The 26,749-nt window shown below is 43.9% G+C and overlaps 1 protein-coding gene across 1 annotated transcript; it reads right to left on the bottom strand.

The window, feature by feature from the left end:
• Nucleotides 1-6,701: 6,701 nt before the first annotated feature.
• VSTM5 (V-set and transmembrane domain containing 5) lies at nt 6,702-25,393 on the bottom strand. The gene is made up of 4 exons (XM_045020000.1): nt 25,309-25,393; nt 8,571-8,900; nt 8,341-8,478; nt 6,702-6,745 (listed from the first exon to the last, which is right to left on the bottom strand). The coding sequence occupies exons 1-4, from the start codon at nt 25,391-25,393 to the stop codon at nt 6,702-6,704; spliced, it is 597 nt and encodes a 198-aa protein (XP_044875935.1).
• Between the last annotated feature and the right edge of the window lie 1,356 nt (nt 25,394-26,749).

Raw genomic sequence — 26,749 nt, 5'->3', positions numbered from 1 at the left:
CTGCCTATAAGCTCTTCTGAGAGGTGGTGATGTTTGGTCTTGAGAGAGAGTATTATGTTATGCTACCACTGCGCATTTGGGGGAGCAGTCCTAATATTCATAGGATGTTCAGGGTCTTGCTTGTCTATTTCCATCCAAAAAAAATCTACTATGAAGGGGACAGCAGAGCCCATAATGAATTATTAAAGCCTCATAAGATTCATAATTCATGTCATCTTTATGGAGTGAGTCTCTGATGTGTGCCCTTAAATTGGAGTGTCTCTGCGGGATCCTACTTTAGTGTGGTCTCTGGACATTCTTTCCCCTATTTTAAGAGAAAAGAAGTTTGTTCACCCTGAAGGTATCTGGCAATGCTCCTTAATGCCTGTTTGTTGAAAAATTTTCTACCACTAGTAATCATGGTTGGAGGTCACTGGCCTGGAATGGACTTACCTGGGTGTGATTCAGATTTGGCTTTCTCCGGAAATGTTTTTGTGTAGCTCCCAAAAGAGGGCAAAAAGTAGGGTCTTTCTGTGTTTGCATCTGAAGGTAGCTGCAAGAAGTCCTCTCTCCTAACTGAATTTGTTTGTATGGACTCCGTGTGTGCAAATCCCAGACTAGGTTGAAGATGGGAACTGTTATGATGAACATCTCTTGTAGTAAGTGTGTTTGCAAGCTAACACTGTTCTTGTCTACTTTGGCATTGCAGTTAATGTGAGTGAACATTGATGTCACCCAAGTTAATTTTTGGGGTGATTCGGGTACCACTAAAACCAAACAGGAAAGAATAGGGGACCATTTCTCGTTGAGATTGACATCTCCCATTAGTTAATCTTTAGGTTACGGTGCAAAGCTTCTCTCTCTTGCCTGAAGCTGAATTCCTAGTGGTTTGTTCTGGCATCTGTAAGTTCTAGAATTATGTGCATACTGTACACTGAGGTGAGTTAGTACATCTTATAAATCAGATAAAATGTGTGGATTGATTGAACCATCTTACTTCTAGGGTAAGGGTGACTATTTCAGCTATCTTCTCCTAGTGAGAGAGACTAGCTATAGCAACTATATATTAGACAATACATTCTGCAAATTGGTTTTTCAATGTGTGTGTTGCCAATGGGGGGAGGGATAGCTCAGTGGTTTGAGCATTGGCCTGCTAACCCAGGGTTGTGAGTTCAATCCTTGAGGGGGCCATTTAGGGATCTGGGGCAAAAATCTGTCTGGGGAGTGGTCCTGCTTGGAGCAGGGGGTTGGACTAGATGACCTCCTGAGGTCCCTTCCAACCCTGATATTCTATGATTCTAAGGCAGGTATTTTAATTACAATATTAACCACAAATATAGAACATGGGGTTTTTTTCCCAACACATCGAAGCACTAGTTTGTATCATAACTGATTTATGAAGGTGAAAACTTTTCCTTTTAGCCTCTTATCAAAGGGATATTTCAAGAGAGGAAATGTAAAAATATCAAATGAAAATAGTTTACAGGTGATTGAAACCTTACTGGAGGATACATATGACTTCTCCATAACATAACACTAAAGGTACTTCTCTCCCCACCCCCTCTTACAAGGGCTTTACAAACATGGCATTGTCAGATTCCAGGTAGAGCAGAAGATACTGTGTCTGCTGAACAAACTTACAAACTTCTGAGACCTTTGCCTCAGAGGCATGATTTAGAATGAGGTTGTTCCTAGTTCCCAGTCCTGTGCTCAGACTACTACCCCATGCTTCTCTCATTCAGTATAAGAAAATGTGAGATTGTGAACTAGGCTGAAAATCACAGGACTTCCTTTGGAATTTAAATTCACCTTAGAGATACCACTGCACCCAGAAATAATGAACACGTATTCTCTGGTGTCAGATATGAGGTCACAGTGAGGCTACTTTTAAAAAAAACTAATTTTGCAGGTTGATACTTTTGTCACTTTTTGAAAAGGAAAGTAAATGCAAGAGAAACACATTTTTGTTGGCACTGCACAAAGGAGAAATTGGCCAAGATATTTAGATGCTCATATGTAATGAGGTGTCCACCCCACACGAGGCCTGAAAGGGTTAAGGTGGCTAGGTGGGCCAGTTAACTGCCCAGGCTGCATGTGGAGGAGGAGCCAGGGTGCAGGGATTAGATGAGGCTCCGATAGATGGGAACAGGAGCTGAGACCAGAAAGGGTCTGACAGCAGACTACTTCCCTGCAGCCCCCTCGGTGAAGGGAGGTGGGTTTGGGACTATGGTGTGTAGTCTACAGTTACTCCCTAGGAGGAGGGAGTTTATGCAGGCAGTTTATGCAGAGCGGTGCAAGGTGGTTAGAAAGGCTCAGGGGAAAAGCAGCAAGGTTTAGGATAGTGCAGTCCTTGGCTGCTGATCAGAGAGTCCCTGTGCTGGAACCTGGAGGAGAGGGCAGGCCCAGGTTACCCTACCAGCCACTGGAGAAGTGGCCCAGACCAGCAGTGGAAAGCAGAAAGCTCTTGGGATAGTCTGCCCTAAGAGAATCTGATACCCCAGAAGGGGAGGACCATAGAGACCTGGCTGGAGGTCCAAGAGGAAGCTGCAGCTCCTGGAGCAACAGGGGCTGCAGGGTGAGAGAGAATAATGGGTGGAGAGACCACCAGAGGAGTGCGCAGCACCTGGGGAAGGAGGTAATTTCCAGAGCAGCCAGGAGGAGGTGCCCTAGCATTGAGTGAGCCCCGTGACAGGGTGTCAAAAGTTAGGTTCCTAAACCCATGGTTAGACACCTTAATAGGAGCCTGTCTCAAAAGTGCTGAGTTTCCACAGAGGTCGATGGGAGTCCCTAGGAGCCTTATTTTCACAAGTGCTAAGTACCTAATTTCAGACACCTAAATTTGAAAAGTTTGGCAGTGTCTCTGTCATTTCTAAATGCTAAACACACAGTGATAGGCAATTCAGCCATTAAGGTTAAGATTTTCAAAGCAGTCTAATAGAAATGGATGTTTAGAGGGAAGGTTTCTTAATTCCCCCAGATAGGTTGAAATATTCCAAGCAGAAATCGTGCAGTTAGTGTGCTGTGGTAGCTACATTAGTTTATATCACACCTTTCAGTTACTAACCCCCCCAACTATTTAACCATAAAACTATAAATATCTTAATTATCCCACCATTAGCATGTGAGATGTAATTCCAGGGTTGTTTAGCTTTGCCCAGCCTTACTGGCAATGATGGTACATGTGGAAAAAATCTTTTATTTCATAAATGGGTCTCTCCATAAAGGGAGACCGACAGGTTAAATTTGGATTAAAATGTAATATTCTTGTAAGATGTACAGTAAAAATGCTACTATTTTTATAAACTACTGCAACTACTCTTTAAATATCCCTGTGCTGTTTGGAACCCACCCATTGTAGTATTCAGCTAGTGCATTAGAATCTGGAAGTAGATGACAGCACCTATAAGCGAAATTGAATAGTCGAGGGGAGAGACACTAAATCAATATTTCATTAACCAAACTGAAAGAAATGCAAAATTGTGAAAGTTTTCATGTTGTTATAATGCATTTTAAATCTTCAAATTGTCCCTTTTTTAATACTTCCTCTTAGCATTTTTAGTATTGTAACTCAAAGGTATAGATGCAAATAGCCTTTCTTAGTGCATTACTTTACATATATGCATTTGCTGAATATTCCCTGTAATTGTTAAGGGGGCAAATATCAGTCCATGAGATGACATTTTGGTATTTCCTGTATGATAGTGCCAGTCTCTTATTTTATGTTTTGTTCGCTGGTGTCCAACTATATGCACTTGGATTGCCTTAGCGATCGACTTCACATTTAAGGCTTAAATCTTTAAGGATAAAGCCACAAAAGTAACCAAAATGTTCACCCAACAAAAACTGTAGACTGTTCTGTGTCTTGTAACATTATCAATATTATGCTGTCACTGTAAATCACTTTGTGAGGAAGGGTGCTATACAAACAGACCAAAACCCAATTCCTTTTTGTGCCATGTTTTTGGGTTTTTTTTCCCACATAGTCAAAGATTTTCCCAATGTATTGTGTACTTTCTGCACGAATAAATTTCAGGTACACTTTTCTTTTTTCAGGGGATAAAGCTCTAGGCACTACATCTCTGAAGTAATAAATGCTTGTCTACATCCTTGCAGCCTACTGTAGCAGATATGAGGGACAAAAGGAATCTGTACGTTGCCCCCAGGATATGATATGTACTCAGTGGATGCCAGTGAGGAAATTAATGCAATATAGCCTGCCAGACACCAGTAGTTAAATCTTTTATAAAGCTTATCTATGTTTTTCTTGTATGGCTCAGATACTTTCTTGTTGGCCAAAATTTGTAGTCCAGTTTATAGTTAGTCCTGGTTTGGTCTGCTCCACTTAGCTTTAAGAGAAGGGGCAGTAAGAATGTCCACAATACAAAAATGTAGAGCAATTTTATCATTCAAGTACATTTTGTATTTTATTGATTCTGTGATTTTCACCTATAAATTATGCAAATATATTTGTGAAATAGGTTCTAAAAGTAACAAATACTGAAGGTTTCAGTAGTGATTGTCTTGCTTTACCGATATTAAGGTGTCACAGTGCTGCTCTCAGGAAAATTTGGAATCACATTATCCATTAATGAAACACAGTGCAGCACAGGTGATGGATCCTAAGTCCAGTTGGAACTTCAGGGAGCAGGCAAAATGTAATAACCTGAATAGGAATCTGGCTAGAATAGGAAGGCTTCCTCCTGCACCCCCCTGCCACCCACCCGCATTCTTACAGAAAATGCCATGGGATTTTTCATGACTGCACTTGGGTAAACTTAAAGTTCATCCTTCATCTGAAAGTTGGCATCTCAAATAGCATAATCTTCCTCCCCGCTCCATACCGGCTTGTTGATTCAACACTAATGGGGAAAATTCCCACTTCCTGAATCCTCAACAATACTTCCTATAGCACTTGGATGTTGCTTGAAGGTCTGCCTACGTCCAGACCTGTCCTTACGCTGTATGGTGGCAGGACTGCATACTGTTACAACGTGTTTTGTTTTGTTTTGTTTTTCCAGGTTGCTTAGCAGGTTACATTTTTTGATGCATTCTTTCATGTGTTTCGGATACCATCTCTGCAAACCACAGCAACTCCCCAGAAAATTATGACATTCTTTTGTGGTGTTTTATTAAGATGATAAAATCTAACATGAAAGGAAGTTTTGTCTAGTGGTTAGGACACTAGTCCAGCATTTGAAAGACCTGGCTTCAAGTCCCTATTCTATCACAACCCTCCAGTGTGACCTTGGGCAAGTTCCTTAAGGCCAGCTTTGTAAAGGTGCTTTAAGAAGCAGATATGTGCCTACGGGGATTTTCAAAAGTGCCTAGCTTCCATTGATTTCAATCTGTAAAATGGCAATAATAGCACTTCCCAACCTCACAGGAGTGGTGTGTGGATAAATACATTAAAGAGCATGAGGCACTTAGATACTATGATAATAAGGACCATATAAGTATTTAAGATTATAGATATCAGTTCAGATACAGACTGATCCAGTGTGTCTCATTTTCAAGGTTTATTTCATAATATAATATTCCTCTCTTCTTACAAAAACAAGATAATTTAGAGCTTAATGTTTTCAAACTTACTTAAGTAAACAAACTTTAGTGCTTTCTGTTTCAAAAAGCCAAATTACTCCACACAGAAGACCTATATAATAACCTTAAGTGCAGCACACAGATACAGACCAGTAGTCGTTAGTTCTTTTAAAATTTGCTTACAAAAAATAAAAGCAAAAGAGGCTTTGCTGTCATTTAAAACATAAATTCTGAAAAAAACACCACCATCTTGTTTTAAGCAGCTCTCCCAAACAAGATAGACTCAATCCTTCCCTGGCCTGAGTTTGTGGAATCCATGGCGCTCTCTACCTCTCTGGATTAAGCTCCATGTCACTTTTTGACCCCACCAGAACTTTTCTGACTGTTCTCATCATAGTCTATTGACGGTGTCACCTTCTGTACATTTGCATTGTTCATTGTTTAAGAGGTTTCCATACAAATGGTAAGTGTGCATTAATATCATGGAACAATGTAAACAATCATAAAGACACTGAGAGATGGAATTTCAACCATGGGGTCATTGGCTCAAATTCACTTTTGTCTCATGATGAATTATAATAGTCTTCAGAGGCGTCAGCAAATTCTTTGGCCTGAAGATAGCAGCATAATATGCGGTATACAGTATACTGTCCTTCATTTATTTTAAAATTAATAATTTAATACATTAATGCACAATTGCAGCATGTTGAAGAAGGCTGAGGTCTAGTCTGCTGCCTATTTGTGAAGGGAAACTTGCACTAGCTGGGATACTCATTAGCAAAACAAATGTCCGTTAAGACCCTCAGCAAGTCCTCTTTATATTTCCCAATATTATGTAGCCAAAGTAGCTTGGTTGGCTTGTTTTTTTGAGAGAGATACAGGCTAAAGATCTTATGATATAGCCCATGAACAGTCCCCATGCTCAGCAAAGTCATCATTCTATTCACTTTGACCTTGTCCACTGTAAATGGAAGAACTGAAATCTTCACACTTGCAAGAGGTTCCATACATGCCGCTCTGATTCCATCTCCAATTGACGTCTTATTTGCAAGTCAGGAAGTTTCTATATCAGTCATGTTAAAAAAAGATTGTATAAAAACTTTACCTTTTGTGGGTTCCCCCCCTTTCCTTTACCATTATTTTTTCTTGAGGTAGAAATGTTATTTGTTATGAAATGTTCTTGGCTAACACTCAATGGTTTGCAGTTCTATCTCTTCAGCTGTTCTTGCTGCAAATAGAAAGATAAATGTATTGATCTGAAAATCAATTAGAAGACCAACATTCCAAAGTTAACAATTCGCCTGATGTTAATATTTGAACCTTTTGTCATTAGTACAAACTTGCTCAGATATGATTACTCTGGGATTGGAAATGATTTATTCAATTTAGTAAAGGTATTTAAAAATATTTTAGTTACCCATATACAGTGCCCCCCCCATGTTTAAAAACATAAATGATACTGGTTTCTTCAAAGAGCAGAAGACCACTAAGATACCATAACCTCTTGTGACTGACTACACACTGTCATTCCCAAGTTTGACCAGACAGATCACACTTTACTCTGAAGTTTACAAAGCTCTGGCTCTAGCTGAATGTCAGCACTGGCTGGTTTCAAAGGCGGGGACCTTCTCTGAACAAACTCCTTAAATTGGGACTCACAGCAAAAATAGCATTAGGTTGCAAATGCCTTGATGGAAGATGGAGGAAATGGGTGAAATCTCAGAACTGAGCTCTATTTAGACCATTCCCCTGGGTGAGGTACTGAAGCTGATGGATCATTGGTTGGAGCTGATATTGGTTGGAGTCGAATATTCTGTTTTCTGCATCTGTGCCTACGGGAGTATCTTGTACAAAATGGCCCTCCCCTAAGAGGCTGAGTAAATGTTCCTCTTAGGTAAACCAAGGCAATGTATATTCAGTGTACATAATGAAAGTGTTTTCAGCTGCAACAGAAGTCACAGAAATATGTCATGTATGTATGAACACCTTTTGGGGTCTTACAGGCATAGAGGTAAGAGATGAAAAAGACCTACTGGACCAAATGTATCCCTTCTATAACTCATTGACTTCAGCAGAGTTAAAAAAAAATGATTTGGACCACACTGCCTCAGAACTTAAACTATCTTTACTTGTCTGGTAAAAGGTCTATTTTTCCTGCTGGTCACAATTAAAAAGTTCAAATTGTGCCCAAATAGGCAAAAATACCGAATTTTACCAACAGGAAAAAGCCACTGGAAGGTCTGCACTGAGAAGGTAGATGGCCTAAAATTAGTGAAGGGTGAGGTAGGATCTGGATAGAGAAGGAAGCATATTCTCTGTAGCATCCAGTATCATCTTGCCTTGTTACCAGGGCTGGCTCCAGGCACCAGCTTAGCAAGCAGGTGCTTGGGGCGGCCACTCCGGAGCAGGGCGGCAGCAGGTTCAGGTATTCCGCGGCAATTCGGCAGAGGGTCCCTAACTCCCACTCTTTTTTTTTTTTTTTTTTTTGGCTGCTTGGGGCGGCAAAATCCCTGGAGCCGGCCCTGCTTGTAACTCAGCCAGTACAAAAGTTGCCTGAAAAGTTGCAATTCAGAGTTGTTCCTTACAGTACATTTCCTGTGTTTTTTTTTTAAAGTCTAATTATAAGTAGGACTCTTAACAACAGCGAGCATTTTTCGTTGGCCTACATTAGAGGCTTGATCTTGAAGATCAGTAACTCTCATTGAAGTCAGTTAGAGGTATCGATGCTCAGCACCTTCCAGGACCAAATCACAAGTGAACAAATGTTCATAATTTAGGCATGGAAACCTCATTGCATCATGATGTCCACGCACAGAAAATTACCTTTAAGCTTGTCTCTCTTATTCTGGAATAGATGCACAGATTTATTACAGAACCACATGCAGCAGACTAAAACTGCAGACACAGCAGTGAGAAATGCAAAGAAGACAGCTACAAAATGTAAATCTTCATAGATAATCTCTAAGAAGGGAAAAAACATAACATGATGAAGTTGGTCATGAGCACATATACATTTCAATGGTAGAATAAAAGAACTTCTGATTAGTTCATACCATAGACACTTAATACAATGGTGCCGTAGACGTTGGTTCCCAGCTCTTCTGTTATGGTGACAACATAATAGCCAGCATCTCTCACGCCTACATTCAGAAGCTGTATAGAGCCGTTTTCATAAGTGTTCACTCGGTCCTTGTAACTTTTGGATATGTTAGTATAACTCCCTGGTTTCCACTCCACAATTTTGTTGGTGCCCCAACTCGACACATGCTTCCACTCAATGGAGACGATGCCTTTGCAAGAATATTCAACAGAGAGGAGAATATTTTGTGCCACGGTGGCATTTATGTTGGGTTGCGGGACTAGTAAAGATACCCCTCCTTGGGCTGAAAAACAAAGGAGAGTTGGGTAATGAGTGCTGATGCAGTACTACAGCAAGCATGACTTATAGTGAAGGCAGTTCACACATTATATTAGAGTGATCAGCATGACAGTGGCTAATGGTCAGGAACAGATCAGATTTCAGGCTAATGCCAGGCTTAAACAGGTCTCGGACACTATTCGGTGGTCTAGAGACATCTACACAGAGCACATCACCGGCCACCGTCAATACCAAGAGTGAGCTGGCGTGACTTCGCGCATCCATAAGGGAGAAGAGACCTGTAAACCTCCCCTGTTGGACTTTATCCCCTGAGCCCTGAACCAACCAAACTGAACTCTGCCATGTGAGGGTCATCCTATCGTCATTACCCAGTCCGCTCGTTTATTCGTGCCCACGATTATCTATAACCTGTTTGTATGAGTGATGTACCCTCACTGTTTGCTGGCTGTACCTTGAACTCACCCACCGTATACCCCGCATTGGGGACATGACAGACTGTATATGGTATATGCTGTCTAACACCAAAACGCTAATATCCCCCTACAACCTGTATGTTACCCCCAATGACACAATAACTGACGCTTCAAACACTTTGTATCATTTATTTTTTAAATATTCTCTAATAAACTTTAAATCTGTTCCTTCTTTAAGGGAACAGAGGTACAGATTTTCCTAAGGGACTAGTGATTTTATGTGCCTGTCTTTGAGTGCCCGACTGGAGACACCTTGGTGGCTGCTCAGCATTCTCTGAAAACTGGGCCCCTTTAAGGTGGCTCAAGTTAGGAAGCCAAAATCACTATTTACTTTTAGAAATCTTGGCTTTATATATATATCATGGATTGTATTTAAATGTATGAACAGAGAAACTGTTATTTTTGCTTCCTGATTTGTTTTCAGTTTATCTATCTTAGGTACATATGTGGTCCCATCATGGTAGTATCTGACAACCTCACAATCTTTTCGTGTATTTATCCTCACAATACCCCTTTGAGGTAGGGAAGTGTAATTATTCTACTTTATAGATAGGGAACGGGAAGACTAAGTGACTAACCCAAGGTCACAAAGGAAGTCTGTGGTAAAGGAAGAAACTGAACGTGATTGTCCCAAGTCTAGCACTCTAATCCTGAACCACCCTTCCTCTCCATAAACACAGAATCAGGAGTTTTCAGGCTTTTCAGAGTGTGCACCACACCTTAATACAGAGATTGTTTCATGAATCACCTCTCATTCCATCTGTGATTACAATGGCATTTCCCCTATCAGCCATGATCAGATCACATCCCAGTGGCAACTAGAGCAAATACAGACATGTGAAAGTAATATTAGGTTCATGTATTTTAAACTTCTTTTAATACAGTTTAGCAGCTGGAAATAAGGAAGATGAGGCATCACCATGTGACCAGCCAGCTTTTTCTTGCAACATCAGTAAGTTCTTTGCTGATCACAGTTTGGGAACCATGAATCTATAGACTTTTCCATGTGCAATAGCTAGATGGCTCTGCTTCTCCTGAGGACTAAGAGAAAACAATTACATAAGCAAAAAGCTTCAACTTTCCCTTGGATTAGCTTGCACTTCCCATGGAGGGATGGATGCTGTTGTGGGGAGATTAGGGTGACCAGACAGCAAATGTGAAAAATTGGGACAGGGGTTGGGGGGGTAATAGGAACCCATATTAAAAAAAGCCCCAATATCTGGACTGTCCCTAGATAATCGGGACATCTGGTCACCTAGGGGAGATGCAGCTTCCTCTTAAAAATCAGATGCTCACCCAACTGATTCATTTTAAAAGCAGCCATTTCAGGTGAATTTCAATGTGTCATCTTCTCTATCCCAATTGCCAGAGAAAAACAATCAGCAAACAGGTTCTGTCCCTCCTTTTCCAGCTCGAATTTCCTTCTTCTGGAGTTTGGCAAAGAGATATACATGCTCATGTGCTATACTGCTACAATTTTAAAACAATTTAGAAGAGATTTAGCAGACTGATTTGATTACAGAAAAAGCAATGGCCACCTGCCATTGGAACTGCAGTTAGAATCCATTCTCAGCAAGAGTTAGGGAAAATTCTTCTACCAAAGAAAACCACTTGTGGATTTCCCTACTGTTTACAGATTACACCATGCAACAGTGAATCCCATTTCAGATCATCGTCCACTTATCACTTAAATATGGGTGGTGTGGTTTTGGCTATCTGGATATTGTGGATTTGGGGATGGGGGTGGTGGTGGGAGGAAGGAAGCTGAGAGATCAGGGGCAGGGGAGGAGAGAAATAATCCAAAAAGCAGACATTAAATTGAAAGGAGAAACCTGAAGACAGCACTGGCTAAAAATGACTTCGGGCTGATACTGTGTGATTGTAATGTGATATAGCAAGCAACAAAAGGCCAATGCAGTTTTGGGCAGTAGAGACAAAGGTATCATATTACAGAGAGGGTAGCGGGCACCTTATTACCAGAAAATTATTGACTAACCGGAGAGAATTCAGAGAAAAGCAACAAAAAAGGTCAGAGGGCTGGAGGGTATTTAAACCGAGATGGGACAGTGCACAAGTAATTGTACTACTCTAGGGAACAATCCTGCACTGGCCAAGGATGTGTCTAGGTCACCTACTGTAAGAGGTCGGTTCCATCTCTGTTTTCTAGGTCCAGAAAAAATGACCTTCAATTGCAGTAACCAGCACTTTTAAAACTTTCCACCCAAAGCCCTCAGACAATATGAATTTCTCTCTGGTGTTTAAAACATATGTATGGTCTGGAGCTAGCTAAGAGTCTGGTTGTGCAGCCCTTACTCGCCAGTGAGTATCACTTGCTCATAGATTCATAGATTCTAGGACTGGAAGGGACCTCGAGAGGTCATCGAGTCCAGTCCCCTGCCCTCATGGCAGGACCAAATACCATCTAGACCATCCCTGATAGACATTTATCTAACCTGCTCTTAAATATCTCCAGAGATGGAGATTCCACAACCTCCCTAGGCAATTTATTCCAGTGTTTAACCACCCTGACAGTTAGGAACTTTTTTCTAATGTCCAACCTAAACCTCCCTTGCTGCAGTTTAAGCCGATTGCTTCTTGTTCTATCCTTAGAGGCTAAGGTGAACAAGTTTTCTCCATCCTCCTTATGACACCCTTTTAGATACCTGAAAAATAGAGGATTCCCATCTTTGGGGATCAGCTATCTAATTATGATCTGCTTGGTAGTCTTAGGCTGCATTTTCCAGCACTTCAGTCTCAATTCCCATTTGTTTGAAAAGGACTGAGGCCACGTCTACAAGTTATATCAGCATAAAGCCGCGGAAGGTCGTATATTGCTTGTGTGCATGCATACTTGACTCCTTGTGGTGGCACTGTGTGTATTCCCCAGGAGTGCTTGTGTCAGAGCACCATGGTTAGGTACCCAGTGTACAACCTGCCACCAGCCAGCTCACTGTCTTTTGGGAAATTTGGCAATGCCTGATGGAGCAGAAATGAGTTGCTCAAGGGTGACTGGGTGCACAGGGCCAACTTCTCAATGTGCAACTGTCTCCATCTCATAGTGTCCTCTATATCTGTCATTAAAAAAAATCTCAGGAACCTGCAGAGCCCTCTTTGCTGTCTGCCATCTCTGACTGAACCATGGAGCCTGTGCAGCTCTGTACTATTGTCATAAGCACAGGATGCACTATTGCAAGCACAGGAGGCATAATCCACCAGTATTTGCAGAGCCCTAAGAAGAACTGAATCAGTGTGGAACATGATGATTTCTTGGAGGACAGATGGCTGTAGGACAAGGCAAGAACCAATTTAAGGTTGTTGGTAGTGTTCACAGAGCAGCTGTAGATGATGTGGTGCCACTTCTGGGCCCAAGAAATGAGAACTGATGGGTGGGATCACATCATAATGCAGGGGTGGGATGACAAACTTTGACTGCAGAACTTACAGATGTGCAAGGCCACATTCCTGGATCTGGGTGCTGAGCTCATTCCAACCTTTCAGCACAGGGACACCAAAATGAGAGCCACACTGACAGTGGAGAAGCAAGTGGCGATCATGCTGTGGAAATTGGCAATGCCAGATTGCTACTGGTCAATGCAAAATCATTTTGAAGTTGGAAAATCCAGTGTGGGTGCTGTTGTCATGCAAGTGTGCAGGACCCATTAATCATCTGCTGCAATGCAGGACTGTGACTCTTGGCATTGTGCAGGACATAGTGGATGGATTTGCAGGAATGGGGTTCCTGAACTGCATGGGAGCAATAGATGCCACATATGTCCCTATATTAGTACCAGACCACCTTGTCACAGAATACATCAACAGAAAGGGCTACTTTTCTGTGGCTATGCAAGTGCTGGTGGATCACCAAGGAAACTTCACCAACATCAGTGCTGGCTGGTTAGGGAAGGTACACAACGCTTGCATCTTTAAAAACACAGGACTATTCAGAAAGCTACAAGCAAGGACTTTCTTTCCCAACTGGCAGATTACTATTGATGACGTTGACTAGCCATCCTGGGGGATCCAGCCTACCTCTTGCTTCCCAGGCTCATGAAATCATAGTATGGCCACCTCCACAGCACCAGAGAAGATCTCAACTACTGACTCAGCAGGTGTGGAATGACAGTTGAATGTGCTTTTGGTAGATTGAAGGGATGCTGGTCTTGTTTACTCACAAAATTGGATGTCAGTGAAAAAAATATCGCAATGGCCATAGCTGCCTGCTGTGTCCTGCATAATATCTGTGAAGCAAAGGGGGAAAAGTTGCCACTGGGGTGGAGGGAAGAGGTAGCTTGGCTGTCTGCTGAGTTTGAACAGCTAGACACAAGGGCTATTAGAAGAGTTCAGTGTGGAGCTATATGGCTCAGGAAGACTTTGAAAGAGTGCTTTAACAGTGAGCCTGAGTAATGTGATACAGTGTACTACGCTCTACCTGACCCTGCTGTTTTGGGTCTGTTAGGAATTGTGTGGTGATTGCCGTACTTTTATGATTATTACCCTGTGTTTGTCACTGATCCTAGGAGTTGAAATAAATGCGTGTTTTCAGAACTGCTAGGCACTCTGCAACATATGCTGTGAACTAATAAAGATGAATTATTTTCCAAACAATAGAATTTTATTCAGTAGCACAGCCAGTGCAAAAAAACCATCTGTGCAATTTAAAAGCAAATACATAAAAAACTCAATATACTAATAGAACAGAACTTAACAATGTCCATTTTACCTACACATACCACAACCGTGGCTTTCACAGGTCAGTGTTTGTGAAGCTGTGGTTGTCTTTAATGTTCCCTGCAGTGGAGTGGTAGGGATAGGTCCCCTGATGCCATGTGGAATGTTGAGGGAATAAGGAGGTGCTGTAGTGGAGTTCTCCATGGACTGCAAAGGGAGGCAAGTCCATGATTGTTGAACTTGTGGGTCCACAAGAACCTGCAGCATTTGTGTTTGCTGCCAGAGAAGTCCCATTATGTCCTGGTGCATCTCCCTCTCCTTTTCTTACTGGGAATCCTGGGCCTTTCTCCTATCTGTGCTTTCCTTCTCCAAGCTATCTGAAATGTTCACCCTCCGGCCTTTGCTCATGGTCTGAGGCAGCACTGACTTGCAGGATCTCACTGAACACATCATCCTGAATCGTCTTTTTTTTCCTCCTTATCTGGTTCTGGTGTTCTATGAATGTGACAGGGGAACCTCTCAAGGCTGCAATGGCAGTAGCGGCGCATAAAACATACAGAGGTACGATTGTCAGTATAGTCACAGCGGAAAGTGAAACTTAAGATTCAGAACTCCCTTCCCTTGCTCCCCTAAAGTATTAAACAAAACATGCTTATTGACACTTCTGCACCATTCACAGCACAAGACTTGGTGAGTATGACCCACCAGGGGTGAGGGAAATGAGGAGAGAATTGCTCAGTTGCTTGAAACTATAAGTATAGAGCAATGGCACTGTATAATGGCACTGTTAGACACAGACAGTGGTGATTTTAGCTGATATCTCACTCCTAAGGGTAACAAAGGCAGAGAAAACACAGCTGCTGCTGGCATCATGAAAGCTGTATGGGCCCACATGCTGCTGGCCTGTGTACTGCAATGGTACCTGCTGAAGTTATCGCTGACTGGCATGGTAAAGTGTCCTACCGTGGAGGAAGAAATAAGGCAGCCATCCCTAGAAACCTTCGGCAGAGAATTTCAGAGTGCCTCTGTGAAAGTTTCACCGAGATCTTTCAGGAGTATTCAAGGGACATTCCTCTCTTACTGCAACCTTTTCTAGCATGAATAAATTAAAAGAAAAGTCAATGGTTGTGTCCTGTTAAGTTGGGGACATCATCGCTGTAATGGGAAATAAATTTATACACTTACCCAAAGTTCCTTTCCCTGCATCGGTCTCGCCTGTGCTCGACTGCCAGGACTGACTGGACTGCAGTAGAGTGTCAAACAGGTCCTGGCTTGTAGCATGTGCCCCATCCGCCTCCTCTTCCTCCCAGGGTTGTATTAACCTATTGTGGGCCTGGCGCCAAACATATTTGTGGGCCCCCATGGGGGCAATGGAGCTTGGTGTGGGGAGGTTGGTCCCCGGAGCGAGGGGCCAGCCAGGGGCAATGGGGCATGGCATGGCCAGACACACACTGGTCCGCCCGGCTCTGTGCTGTCAGTATGCCACTTCCCCTTGGGGGCGGGCCCACACTGTGCCACACAGCCCCCCCACCCAATGCCCCCCTGACTCCCTATGCCCAGTGCCCCCCAGACCCGCTATGCCCAGAACCCCCCCACAAATCCCCCCACCATAAATGCACAGTGCCTTGCACACCACCACCCCTGCCCAGCGCCCCCCTATAGCCCCACCACAACTGCCCAGCACCCCACACAGAACCCCCCATTCCCTAGTGCCCCAACACACACAGATCCTGGGAATCCCTCCAGCCCCTTGGGAGCAGTGCAATCAGCCAGGCCTCCTCCACTTCCTCCTCATCTTGGCTGTTCACCCCAGGGGCCTGTGGCTCAGTCTCCTTGGAGGTATCTGTGGTGGTCGGTGGGGTGGTAGTGGGGTCTACCCCATGTATGCCATGCAGCTCTTAGTAAAAGCAGCAGGTTTGTGGCTTGGCACTAGATTGACTGTTGGCCTCCCTGGCCTTCTGATACGCCTGATTCAGTTCCTTTGCCTTCATGCAGCACTAGTGCTGGTCCCTGTTATACTCCTTTTCCTGCATCCCCCATGCAATCTGCTCATAGATGTCCATGTTTCTACAAGTATCAGAGGGGTAGCCATGTTAGTCTGGTTCTGTAGAAGCAGCAAAGAATCCTGTGGCACCTTATAGACTAACAGATGTTTTTGCAGCATGAGCTTTCGTGGGTGAATACCCACTTCTTCGGATGCAAGTGGGTATTGCATCCGAAGAAGTGGGTATTCACCCACGAAAGCTCATGCTGCAAAAACATCTGTTAGTCTATAAGGTGCCACATGTTTCTACAGCTCGTCCATAGCTGTGCTTGCAGAGCCTCTTCTCCCCACAGGCCCAGGAGATCCAATATCTCCTATCTACTCCAAGCTAGAGCACACCTGGAGAGTGTAGCTGGCATGGTCAACTGAGCAGTTGCACACAATTGATGGACCTGTCCTCCATGAACTTCTCTAGTTCTTTTTTGAACCGTTATTGTCTATAGTCTTCGTTGTTTTAAAGGTATGTTTTTTCTGTAATGCTTTTGTTCTGAATAACTGTACTTTGCTTTAGGAAAGCTGGCTGGTCACTGGTGAACCCTGTAATTGCCTCGGAGAGAACAGGACTGCAGGTGCTGAACCAAAGTCAGACCAGCTGAGATAATCATAGTAAATGACAAGATTCTGCAGCCTAAGTCCCAATCTGGAGGAAGCAGACTGCAGGATCCTGCTCTGAGAAAAGTGATGGCTAAAGGCCTAAGATCTAAGCGGGATGTCCTTAAGGAGGCCACAAAGGGATCATAGGTGCAATTACCTTGGGAACTTGACATATTTGGTAGCAGCATGTGTGGGATTTATGAGAGTGGTGAATTTCCAACAAGTTCCAACAGCAGCGAAAGCAAGTATTGTAGAAGAGAAAAAGGCACAGAGAAAAAATGTCTCATAACCTCTTGGGGAAAGGGAAGCTTTGGGCAGGAGAGGGGAAGAGTTGGGGATACTTTTGTAACAAGAGGGTCCTGTTTAACTGTGGACAGCCAAGGTGAAAGGAAACAAACTGCTTGGAGCAGAGAGGGTGAGGAACTCCATAGTTCTTCAGAGAAGCCATGTGCCAGACAGGGAACCTGAATTCCTCAGAGGACTCTGTCTTAAGCCCAGTGAACTCTCCAGAGTGGTGAGGAAATTGAGACAGGTAAATGCATATGTAATGCTTGTCGGTGGGCAGGGATCTCTGGTGTTCAGTGCATGAGCCTCTACAGCATGAGCTAAAAGCCAACTGGTGTTAGCTAAGGCTATAGAGCAGACACACTCACTCACTCTCTTCCCCCCACCCCTGGAGGTGTGTGCATTACATATACAGGTCTTTATTATTTTGTCTAGATTTGTATATTTCTTGTGCTGTTTAAGTAAAGAGTAATTGTGTCTGGAATCTAATGCAAAGCCTGTCTATTGGCTTTCACTGTCACATGTCCTGAAGAGTTACACTATAAACCCAAGTACCCATAAGGTAGAACTCTGGGAACAGGTGTGCTTAAATTACAGGGGACTTTGAGAGGGTCTGCATTAGTCCCAAGGGCTAGGCAGTTAGACTGGGTGGTCTCAGCTCTCACTAGGGGGTGCTAGACAAGAGATCTGCACCCAGAGCATGTACCTAAAGACCCCAGCAAGGAGCAGTGCCTAGACTCTGTTCAGACAGAGGAGACTTGCAAAGCACAGAGAGCCCAGGGAAGCAGCCTCAAACACAGCAGCATGAGGAGCACCCAGCCAGAGAGGGAATTCTACCAGGGCAGCGCGGGTGTGACACTCTCATTTACATCTGGGTTTCTGGACAGAGCCTCTTTTTTGAATCATAGAATGTCAGGGTTGGAAGGGGCCTCTGGAGGTCATCTAGTCCAACCCCCTGCTCAAAGCAGGACCAATCCCCAGACAGATTTTTGCCCCAAATCCCTAAATGGCCCCCTCAAGGATTGAACTCACAACCCTGGGTTTAGCAGGCCAATGCTCAAACCCCTGAGCTATCCCTCCCCCTGCTTTCTCTGTCTGAGAGGGGTTTTCAAATAAACTATGGAGTTTTTGCAGCTCAGAAAGAGCCCTGATTGGTCCACTTCTCGATTGGTCCCGCAGCTGATTGGTCCATTCCCCTGCAAGCCAAAGGGTACAGATACTGCTCCCCAGCTCCTCCCAGCACTGGGAAGGGGAACCCACAGGGAGGCTCTGACCGATGGCTGTCGCTGAGTCCTGGACTTGTGCCAGCTGCCCTGCCACCGACAGGGAGCAACCACTGCCCCCCACCTCCAGTGAGTACCTCCAGCACAGGTACCCCCTCCTGCACTGCCAACTGTACCCCCCCATTCCCTCTCCCACTGTCCTCTTTTTGGGAACCTGAAATATGGTAACCCTAGCTCTCATTACTTTCAGTGCGGCCAGGATTTGTCCCTCTGTTAGAGGTAAACAATCTTTGGCTGACACTGCAGATCCCGAATGGCTAAACAGATAGAGACTGAGATTTTAAAAGCGATCTAGGCCACTTACGCACTTGTCTTCCTTTACAGCTGAACTGAATTACCTCAAATCGGGCACCCCAAATTACTAGTCACTTTAAAAAATCTTGGCCTACATTTTTAAAACATGCCAGTAATCAGGCCCGGATTCACCAATGTGCACTCAGTGCCCGTGCACAGGCCCCTCATCGGGAGGGCCACTGACTACAGGAAACTCCCCTCCCCCCCAAAACCTAAGTGGTGCTGCGACCCCACCAGCCAGGTTGAAACACCACTCACTCAGATTTGTCCCTGCTGCCTCTCATGACGGAGAGGTGGCCGGGCCAAACCTGAATGAGTGACATTGTGACCAGGGGCTGGACCCCTTCACTTCTGCCATAGCCACCAAACTATCAGAAGGCTTGTCATGCCCCATCAGAAAGTCAGATGCTGCCTCTAAGGGGGAGAACCTCCTCAGATGAGAACCTCTGTTCTACGGAGCAGAAGGGGACAGGTGGGCAGCACACAGACATTTTGCCTAGAGAGGCAATTGTCTTGTATATCACATGGTCTGTCTAGTTCAGGGGTAGGCAACCTATGGCATGTGTGCCGAAGATGGCACACGATCTGATTTTCAGTGGCGCTCACACTGCCCGGGTCCTGGCCACCGATCTGGGGGGCTCTGCATTTTTATTTAATTTTAAATGAAGCTTCTTAAACATTTTAAAAACCTTATTTACTTTACATACAACAGTTGTTTAGTTATATATTATAGACTTATAGAAAGAGAACTTCTAAAAATGTTAAAATGTATTACTGGCACACAAAAAAACTTAAATTAGAGTGAATAAATGAAGACTCGACACACCACTTCTGAAAGGTTGCCAACCCCTGATCTAGTTTAAGGAAGAGGAAGGCAATTTCCATAGTGCATAGGTCCCAAAATTCTTTAATCTGGGCCTGCCAGTAATACTTATAAGAAAGAAGAAATATTTGCAATTATAGTCCTACAGCAATATGTTTTACTTTCACAAGAAAAGTGAAAGAATTCAACATGATGAATGATATTAACTCTATTTAATGTTGGATTTGTTTGGAATTCTTGCAGAAGCAAAACCTATTTCCACAGGAATATCCGGCCAATATATAGCACTTGCTAGGCAGTATTGCAAATTTGTCTCTTGCCTCAAGCTGTAATAAAACGGAATGCGTCAATAGAGGAATGCCGATCAAGGAGTAAAATAGATGGGGTTGGGCTATTATATATTCCCTAGCAAAGGTGACCTTTGATCCAGATGTGTGTGTGTTGTGCCTTCAGCTATTTAATATGGGTAGTGTTGTCATACAGAAAATATATCCTGCAGAGCCAGGGCTCTGAAACTTTTCACACATCAGAACGCTTCCTACGCTAGAGCCCCTCTTATGGATGCCGCCCTTTTCAACCTTCGAGGCAGCTATCTGTGGTACTTACATGGGCCCCATCACTGAGGAATCTGAGCTCTTCATGATCTTTAATGCATTTATCCTCACAGCACCTCTGTGAGGGCGGGCAGTGCTAATATCCCCATTGTACAGATGGGAACTGAGAAACTAAATGACTTGGATAGGAAGCCAGTGGTAGAGCAGGGAGTTGTATCAGGATCAACCATGTCTCAGACTGGTGCCATACCCATTGGGCCATCCTTCCTCTCTCATAGCTAGACTCTGTGTAATTTGTTTATATGAAAAGTAATATTAGGCTGAAAATCAGCTCACTTTAACGTGATGGTTGAGATTAAAAAAAAACTTGTGGAAATCCTAAAATGGACTTGGACTGGGTTACAGCGAGAAGCAGATGTCCCTACCAAAGACTGATAGATGCTTCACTCTTGTGCCGAACAGCTTTGCGGCTCTCCAAACAGCATTCCATAGACCGCTGAAAAGTGCTGTCCTGAAGTTGTTCCTTGTAAACAATAACATGGGGAAATTACTGCACATTAAAAATAGTTTCATTAGAACATCAGCGTCAGTGTTCTCAGTGCAATGGCAATTCAAGAGGATGCTGTCGGAATGCAGTTCCGACTCCGTTAGTACAGTCAGACTATGATAACTTACAAAGAGATACTGTGACTAAATCTGAGAGGGAAACAGTTTTCCCATCCTGTCAGATTAAAAAAAAAATCCTATTCTGCACTGGGGAGAGAGCGACAGCAATCACACCTCCGCCCCTCCCAAATAGCCTAGGTTTGCGGCACTCACTTGCGATGTAGAAGACCACATTCAAGTCCCTGCTTTGCCTGAGACTTATTTTTCCTCTTCATTGATCCTATTTATTACTGTGTAATTTTAAAGCATTGCATATCTGTCCGGAGCATTGGATGGACTTCTTTTTATGACTAAAGTCTGAATAAAGTATATAAAGAATAAAATATTCTTTGGCTGAAACTACAAAGTCCAAACAGTGTCTATCACCTGTCTGCATTTATAAAGCACCTGTCCTTAGATACAAAGAGATGTGCACAAGAGTAACTAAACACAGGCGATTCCAAGAACAAGCTTTTTAAACAGACACGATTACCCACTCAACCCAAACAAGAACTCTGTTTCTTCGGCTCTCAAAACACACAGCTCCATCAACTGAGCTTAACAGCTGTCACCCATGTATCATAGAGGCAAATCCCTTGTCCATTCTGTTGTGTCTCTTGCTCTTTACCAATAAACATAACATGAAGGAACCCCATGGGCACAGGGAGGGTCCAAGTAACTGTGTTTTCTAAATATATCAAATTTGCAAGGCCTAGCTACATATACGCACTGCTGTTCTGGCAGGGTTGTGGTGGCTTCTGAAACAAAGAATACAGTGAGGGCCATGAGAGTGCTCACAAAATATGTAAAGGGATACTAACCCAATTCCTATACAGGACACTCTCTGCAGGCAACATTAGCCCTTCCCCACCCCACCCAAAGTCAGTACCTTACACTGTGACACAGGGCCGCCTAGAGCGGGGGGCAAGTGGGGCAATTTGCCCCGGGCCCTGCAGGGGCCCCCACGAGAGTTTTTCGGGGCCCCTGGAGCGGGATCCTTCACTTGCTCCGGGGGCCCTGGAAAACTCTCGCGGGGCCTGGGCCCCCGGAGCTTCTTCCGCTCCGGCACTTCTGCGGTGGGTCCCGCTTCGGTGGTAATTCGGCGGCAGGGCCCCCCCGCCGCGGGTCTTCGGGACACTTCGGCGGCAGGTCCCGGAGCGGAAGGACCCCCGCCGCCAAAGACCCCAGGCCCCCTGAATCCTCTGGGCGGCCCTGCTGTGACATGTTGCAACATACTTGCCGGACTCTTGAAACTAAAAATGTGGAGGTCACAGTTGAAATTTCCAAAGCCCTGTCCCAGTTACAAATATCAGAATACTATTTTCATGTGTCTTTCAGACATGCCAAGTCTACCGAATAATATAACTAGCATCATCAGGTACACTGTGAATATAAATATAATTTTATAAAAACGGAACCATTTACTTCATGCCATGGAACAAACAACAGTATAAATAAATATACATCTTCCATATTTGTCAGGAAGGACTTTACCCTAAAATCTTGCATTTAATAGAAAAATTATTTACCATTGCTGGGGTAACCTGCTGTGTAAGTTAATTGCATGGGCCAAAAAAGCAAGTACTGTAGTGGGTTTAAGTGCACAGTCACTTAGCACTTGACCCACAGTGTTTTCAGGACTACAGAAGCACTGCTATCAAATTGGGTATAAATCACTGTTATAAAGTGTAATCAATAATTTGAGACAACAGCAATATATAAACTACATAAAGGCGGTCAGTTATTTGTCAGAGTTGTAATTCACACGTAATAAATTCTACCCATTTTCATAGAGGTTTAGGCCCTGATTGTCAAGAACAGTGGTGAATCCAAAAGCACACCTAACTTGCACACACAGTCACTAGGATTCCGTGATCAAATCAGGGAGCTGTACACACACACACCTTGTCCAGTTATGAGTGTAATAGGCCTGTTAGGTACAAATACCAAACTTGCATGGGTAAGCACAACAATTGTGCATGCACTTTTTTTGCAAGCAGATTTGGATGAAACAGCTGAAATATGAAAATCAGAATTTCAGTAGGCAAATAATTAACAAAAATTGTACTGGTGAAGGATGGATATAAGGTGGATAGAAAGCTGGCTAGATCATTGGGCTCAACGGGTAGTGATCAATGGCTCCATATCTAGTTGGCAGCCGGTATCAAGCGGAGTGCCCCAAGGGTCGGTCCTGGAGCCAGTTTTGTTCAATGTCTTCATTAATGATCTGGAGGATGGCGTGGATTGCACCCTCAGCACGTTTGCAGACGACACTAAACTGGGAGGAGAGGTAGATATGCTGGAGGGTAGGGATAGGATACAGAGGGAGCTAGACAAATTAGACAATTGGGCCAAAAGAAATCTGATCAGGTTCAACAAGGACAAGTGCAGAGTCCTGCACTTAGGATGGAAGAATCCCATGCACTGCTATGGACTAGGAACTGAATGGCTAGGCAGCAGTTCTGCAGAAAAGGACCTAGGGGTTACAGTGGATGAGAAGCTGGATATGAGTCAACAGTGTGTCCTTGTTTCCAAGAAGGCTAACAGCATTTTGGGCTGTATAAGTAGGGGCATTTCCAGCAGATCGAGGGATGTGATCATTCCCCTCTATTCAGCATTGGTGAGGCCTCATCTGGAGTACTGTGTCCAGTTTTGGGCCCCACACTACAAGAAGGATGTGGAAAAATTGGAAAGAGTCCAGCGGAGGGCAACAAAAATGATTAGGGGGCTGGAGCACATGACTTTTGAGGAGAGGCTGAGGGAACTGGGATTGTTTAGTTTGCACAAGAGAAGAATGAGGGGAGATTTGATAGCTGTTTTCAACTACCTAAAAGGGGGTTCCAAAAAGGATGGATCTAGACGGTTCTCTGTGGTGGCAGATGACAGAACAAGGAGTAATGGTCTCAAGTTGCTGTGGGGGAGGTTTAGGTTGGATATTAGGAAATACTTTTTCACTAGAAGGGTGGTGAAGCACTGGAATGGGTTACCTAGGGAGGTGGTGGAATCTCCTTTCTTAGAGGTTTTTATGGTCAGGCTTGACAGAGCCCTGGCTGGGATGATTTAGTTGGGGATTGGTCCTGCTTTGAGCAGGGGGTTGGACTAGATGACCTCCTGAGGTCCCTTCCAACTCTGATATTCTATGATTCTATGATGCTTGAGCTGTAGACTGAAATCCTCAGTTATTGACCCAAAACACCTGGAGAGGAAAGGGTAAGTTTCACTACTGAAGGGTTGTTTCCTGTTGTTACTAGAACATCTTCTTCTCTGGGGAAGCTGTTAGTGAGCACGTCTCCTTTAAAGCCTTTTCATGGCCCTTCTTGCTGTACTCAATTGAAAAAAATATAAATGTCCAAATATTTGTACCCTTGAAAACACAGAAAGCCTGACTCTCAGGTACACTAGGGCCACTTTATGCCACTATGGCAGCATAAAGGTACCTTCCAGTGAGTGTAAATGACCTCCACAGAAAAGATCATTTAGGACTGTGTTTGGAGCTTTGTGGAGAGTTCACAAATTTGATTTCAGCAAAGGCAAACACAAAAAGAATAAAATTCTCAATGGAAAAATTGTACTTTCAAAATTCAATTTCCTCCCAATCTAAGAAAATGAATGGGATAAATTGCCAGCAACTTCCACTCTCAGTTATAGCTGTGACGCCTATCAGCCTTCAGTACAGCAGCACAGCATCTAACCTGCAGAATCATTATTATTGGTGGTGTTGTGCAAGATGGAAAAAACAGTTTAATTCTCAGATCACAGGTTTGTAAGATCAGCACTAAGGATAAAACCCCATTTTGTATTTGTTTACTGAACACATTTGATCCCTCAATGCCAGTGTTACAATGTAATTTTTCAGGGTAAAGCCACATTTGTTGTGGCTGCACAGGGCTCTCCTTACATAGGCCCTCCTCATAGGTCCTTTGAACATGGGTCAATTTCACTTTTTACTCTTGAAAGAGTGAATAAGAGCTGTGAAAATTGGCTAAAAGGTCAGTTTCCTGTTCTGGTGACAATTCAAAATTGTTTTAAAAGATTTATTCACCTATCAGGTGTTTATTTAAAGGGGCTTTGCTGTTTTTTGGTCTATGTGTTGGTGTGGTGCATGCCAAATGTAGTCCTTTTACCTTCCTCTTTAAAGTGACTTGCTTTGATAAATGCATTGTATTGTTCTGAACATGGTAATTGCATGGTAAATGTATTCCTTTCACACTACGCATTTTCTGGCAGAATTTTTCTGCCAAAAAATAATTGCAAACATTTTAAAATCTTTGTTTAACATACATAGTCAAATCTGGCAATCTGATCTCTTGAACTTGCCCAATCCAAACAGACAGCCTTGAAAGCAAATATCACACCCTAATCCATTTTCTTGTGAATGACTGCACGATGACTCTGTGTGTACATGTGCCAAGCTGCAAGGAATAACTAAAAATCCGTTCAACACAGCAATATGAATAGACTGAACTGACTGGAAGTGCATATGCCACAAGACCACAATGTAAACATTCCCCTGCTCTCAAAGACTTAGGAACGACATTGTTCATACACAGCTCAAAGGGCTGGGAGAGAGAGAGCGCAGAAACAAAGATTGCAAGAGAGACGGGAACAAAGGAGACGGGGAAAAGGGGAAAAGAAGGAGAAAAAGGGACAAGTAAAAGGAGGCGGAGAAAAGAAGGTAGGGTGAGGAAGAGAGAGACAAAGTTGGGGAGAGCACAAAGCAAACAGAGTAAACTCATCCAGGACACTTACTCTGTAGAGCCCACCCAGCAGCCAGGCAGAGGGTCACGATCCCCAGAACGATGCATTGTCTCCTGCAGCCCTGTAGAGGTCTCATTAGAGAGAGGAGCAAACCCAGGGGATTGCATTTAACAGGGTATCTGGGCCAGCATGACCGGCTCCGAGGGCTGCCTGGCTCAGAGCTATCAGGCCTCTCTCCTTCTCCTGAGTTGCTTGCTGCCACTGATCCTAGGGCAGACCCAGTTCAGCTGGTTGCAGGCTCTGACTAAACCAGTTCTCACACTCTTTGTCTCTGCTGGAGCCTGAGATTGTTCTGCCAGCCACGCACAAAGCACACACATAAGCGATAGGCTTCTACCATTGCTCACACCCTGTGATCCTCGGGTATTGATTTAAGATGTGATTGGCTGAGGGCGGCAATGAGAAGAGGAATTACTATACAGAGCTATGCTGTAATACACCCAGGAAATGAGCATCTAATTGGCAGTTCTGCAGAGGAGCCAGCAATGCTGCTCCGTTACTATGCACTATTCCACCATCACCGCTTTAGAACTGGGCCACATTCATCCCTGGTGGAACTCTGCTGACTTCAGTGGAGTTAGATCAGGGAAAAGTTTGTGCCAGTTCCTTTGTCTGGGAGGAAATACATCACAGTGGCAGGGAAACAGACGATATGGGGTATAATGTCCTGCCATAGACCTCTAACTCTGCCCTCCACCCCATCTAGGCCCAAGGTTCAGACACTCTTTGGGGCGACTCCCCTTAGAGAACCTCAGAAGACAAATCCCAAGTGAGGTTGCTGTCCCTTTTATTTCTAGACCCACTGGATTGTTTTACTGTAATATCCAGGAACTCACAGGGTGATGTAAATAACATGAGCAAGCCTGTACAACAGTGGCTCTGTGTTCCTCCACACATGCATGATCAAAGAGTGCAGCAGAACCACCCAACCTCCAGCGCATCTTCCCCCACAGAGATGAGTGACTGCTTTTCACTCCACCACTCATGGGTCGTTGTTTCCCCTCTCTCCAGAAAGTAATAAGAAAGCACTTCATGAGGTACTTAGATTGTAAGCTCCTGGGGGCAGGGACTGTCCTTTTGTCCTGTGTACAGCACCTAGCACAATGGGATTCCAGTCTATGACTAGGCCTCCTACTCACTATGGTAATTCAAACAGTAACTACAATCAGGATGAGTTTTTCCATACTGAAATTAAGCTTGATACACATTTGGGACCTGATCCTGAAAACTCTCAAACACTGAAGACCCCAGTCTCCCACCCTTATTCACTTTGGCTATTTCAGGGGTAAGGGCGTCCTCAGTGGGTGGTAGAATAATCCATCCTTTCTCTCACAAGCCATGCCGTTGACTCCGACTGGATGACCCGCATGAGTGAAGGGTTTGCAGAACTGGGCCAAAAGTAGGATTCTTCTGTTCTCTTGCTTGTATTTTC

The sequence above is a fragment of the Mauremys mutica genome, chromosome 1 (assembly GCF_020497125.1).
Source record: "Mauremys mutica isolate MM-2020 ecotype Southern chromosome 1, ASM2049712v1, whole genome shotgun sequence".
Classification (NCBI taxonomy): Eukaryota; Metazoa; Chordata; order Testudines; family Geoemydidae; genus Mauremys; species Mauremys mutica.
The sequence above is the reverse complement of the archived record's forward strand: the minus strand, read 5'-3'. Positions and strand labels throughout refer to the sequence as shown.

Bases quoted from the DNA above. Each gene is read 5' to 3' on its own strand.
- VSTM5 (XM_045020000.1), bottom strand. From the start codon at position 25,393: ATGAGACCTCTACAGGGCTGCAGGAGACAATGCATCGTTCTGGGGATC. The intron at 8,479-8,570 runs GTATGAACTAAT...TTCCCTTCTTAG, and splicing joins CATTGTATTAAGTGTCTATG to AGATTATCTATGAAGATTTA. The intron at 6,746-8,340 runs GTAATTTTCTGT...TTCTATTTGCAG, and splicing joins TAAGAGAGACAAGCTTAAAG to CAAGAACAGCTGAAGAGATA.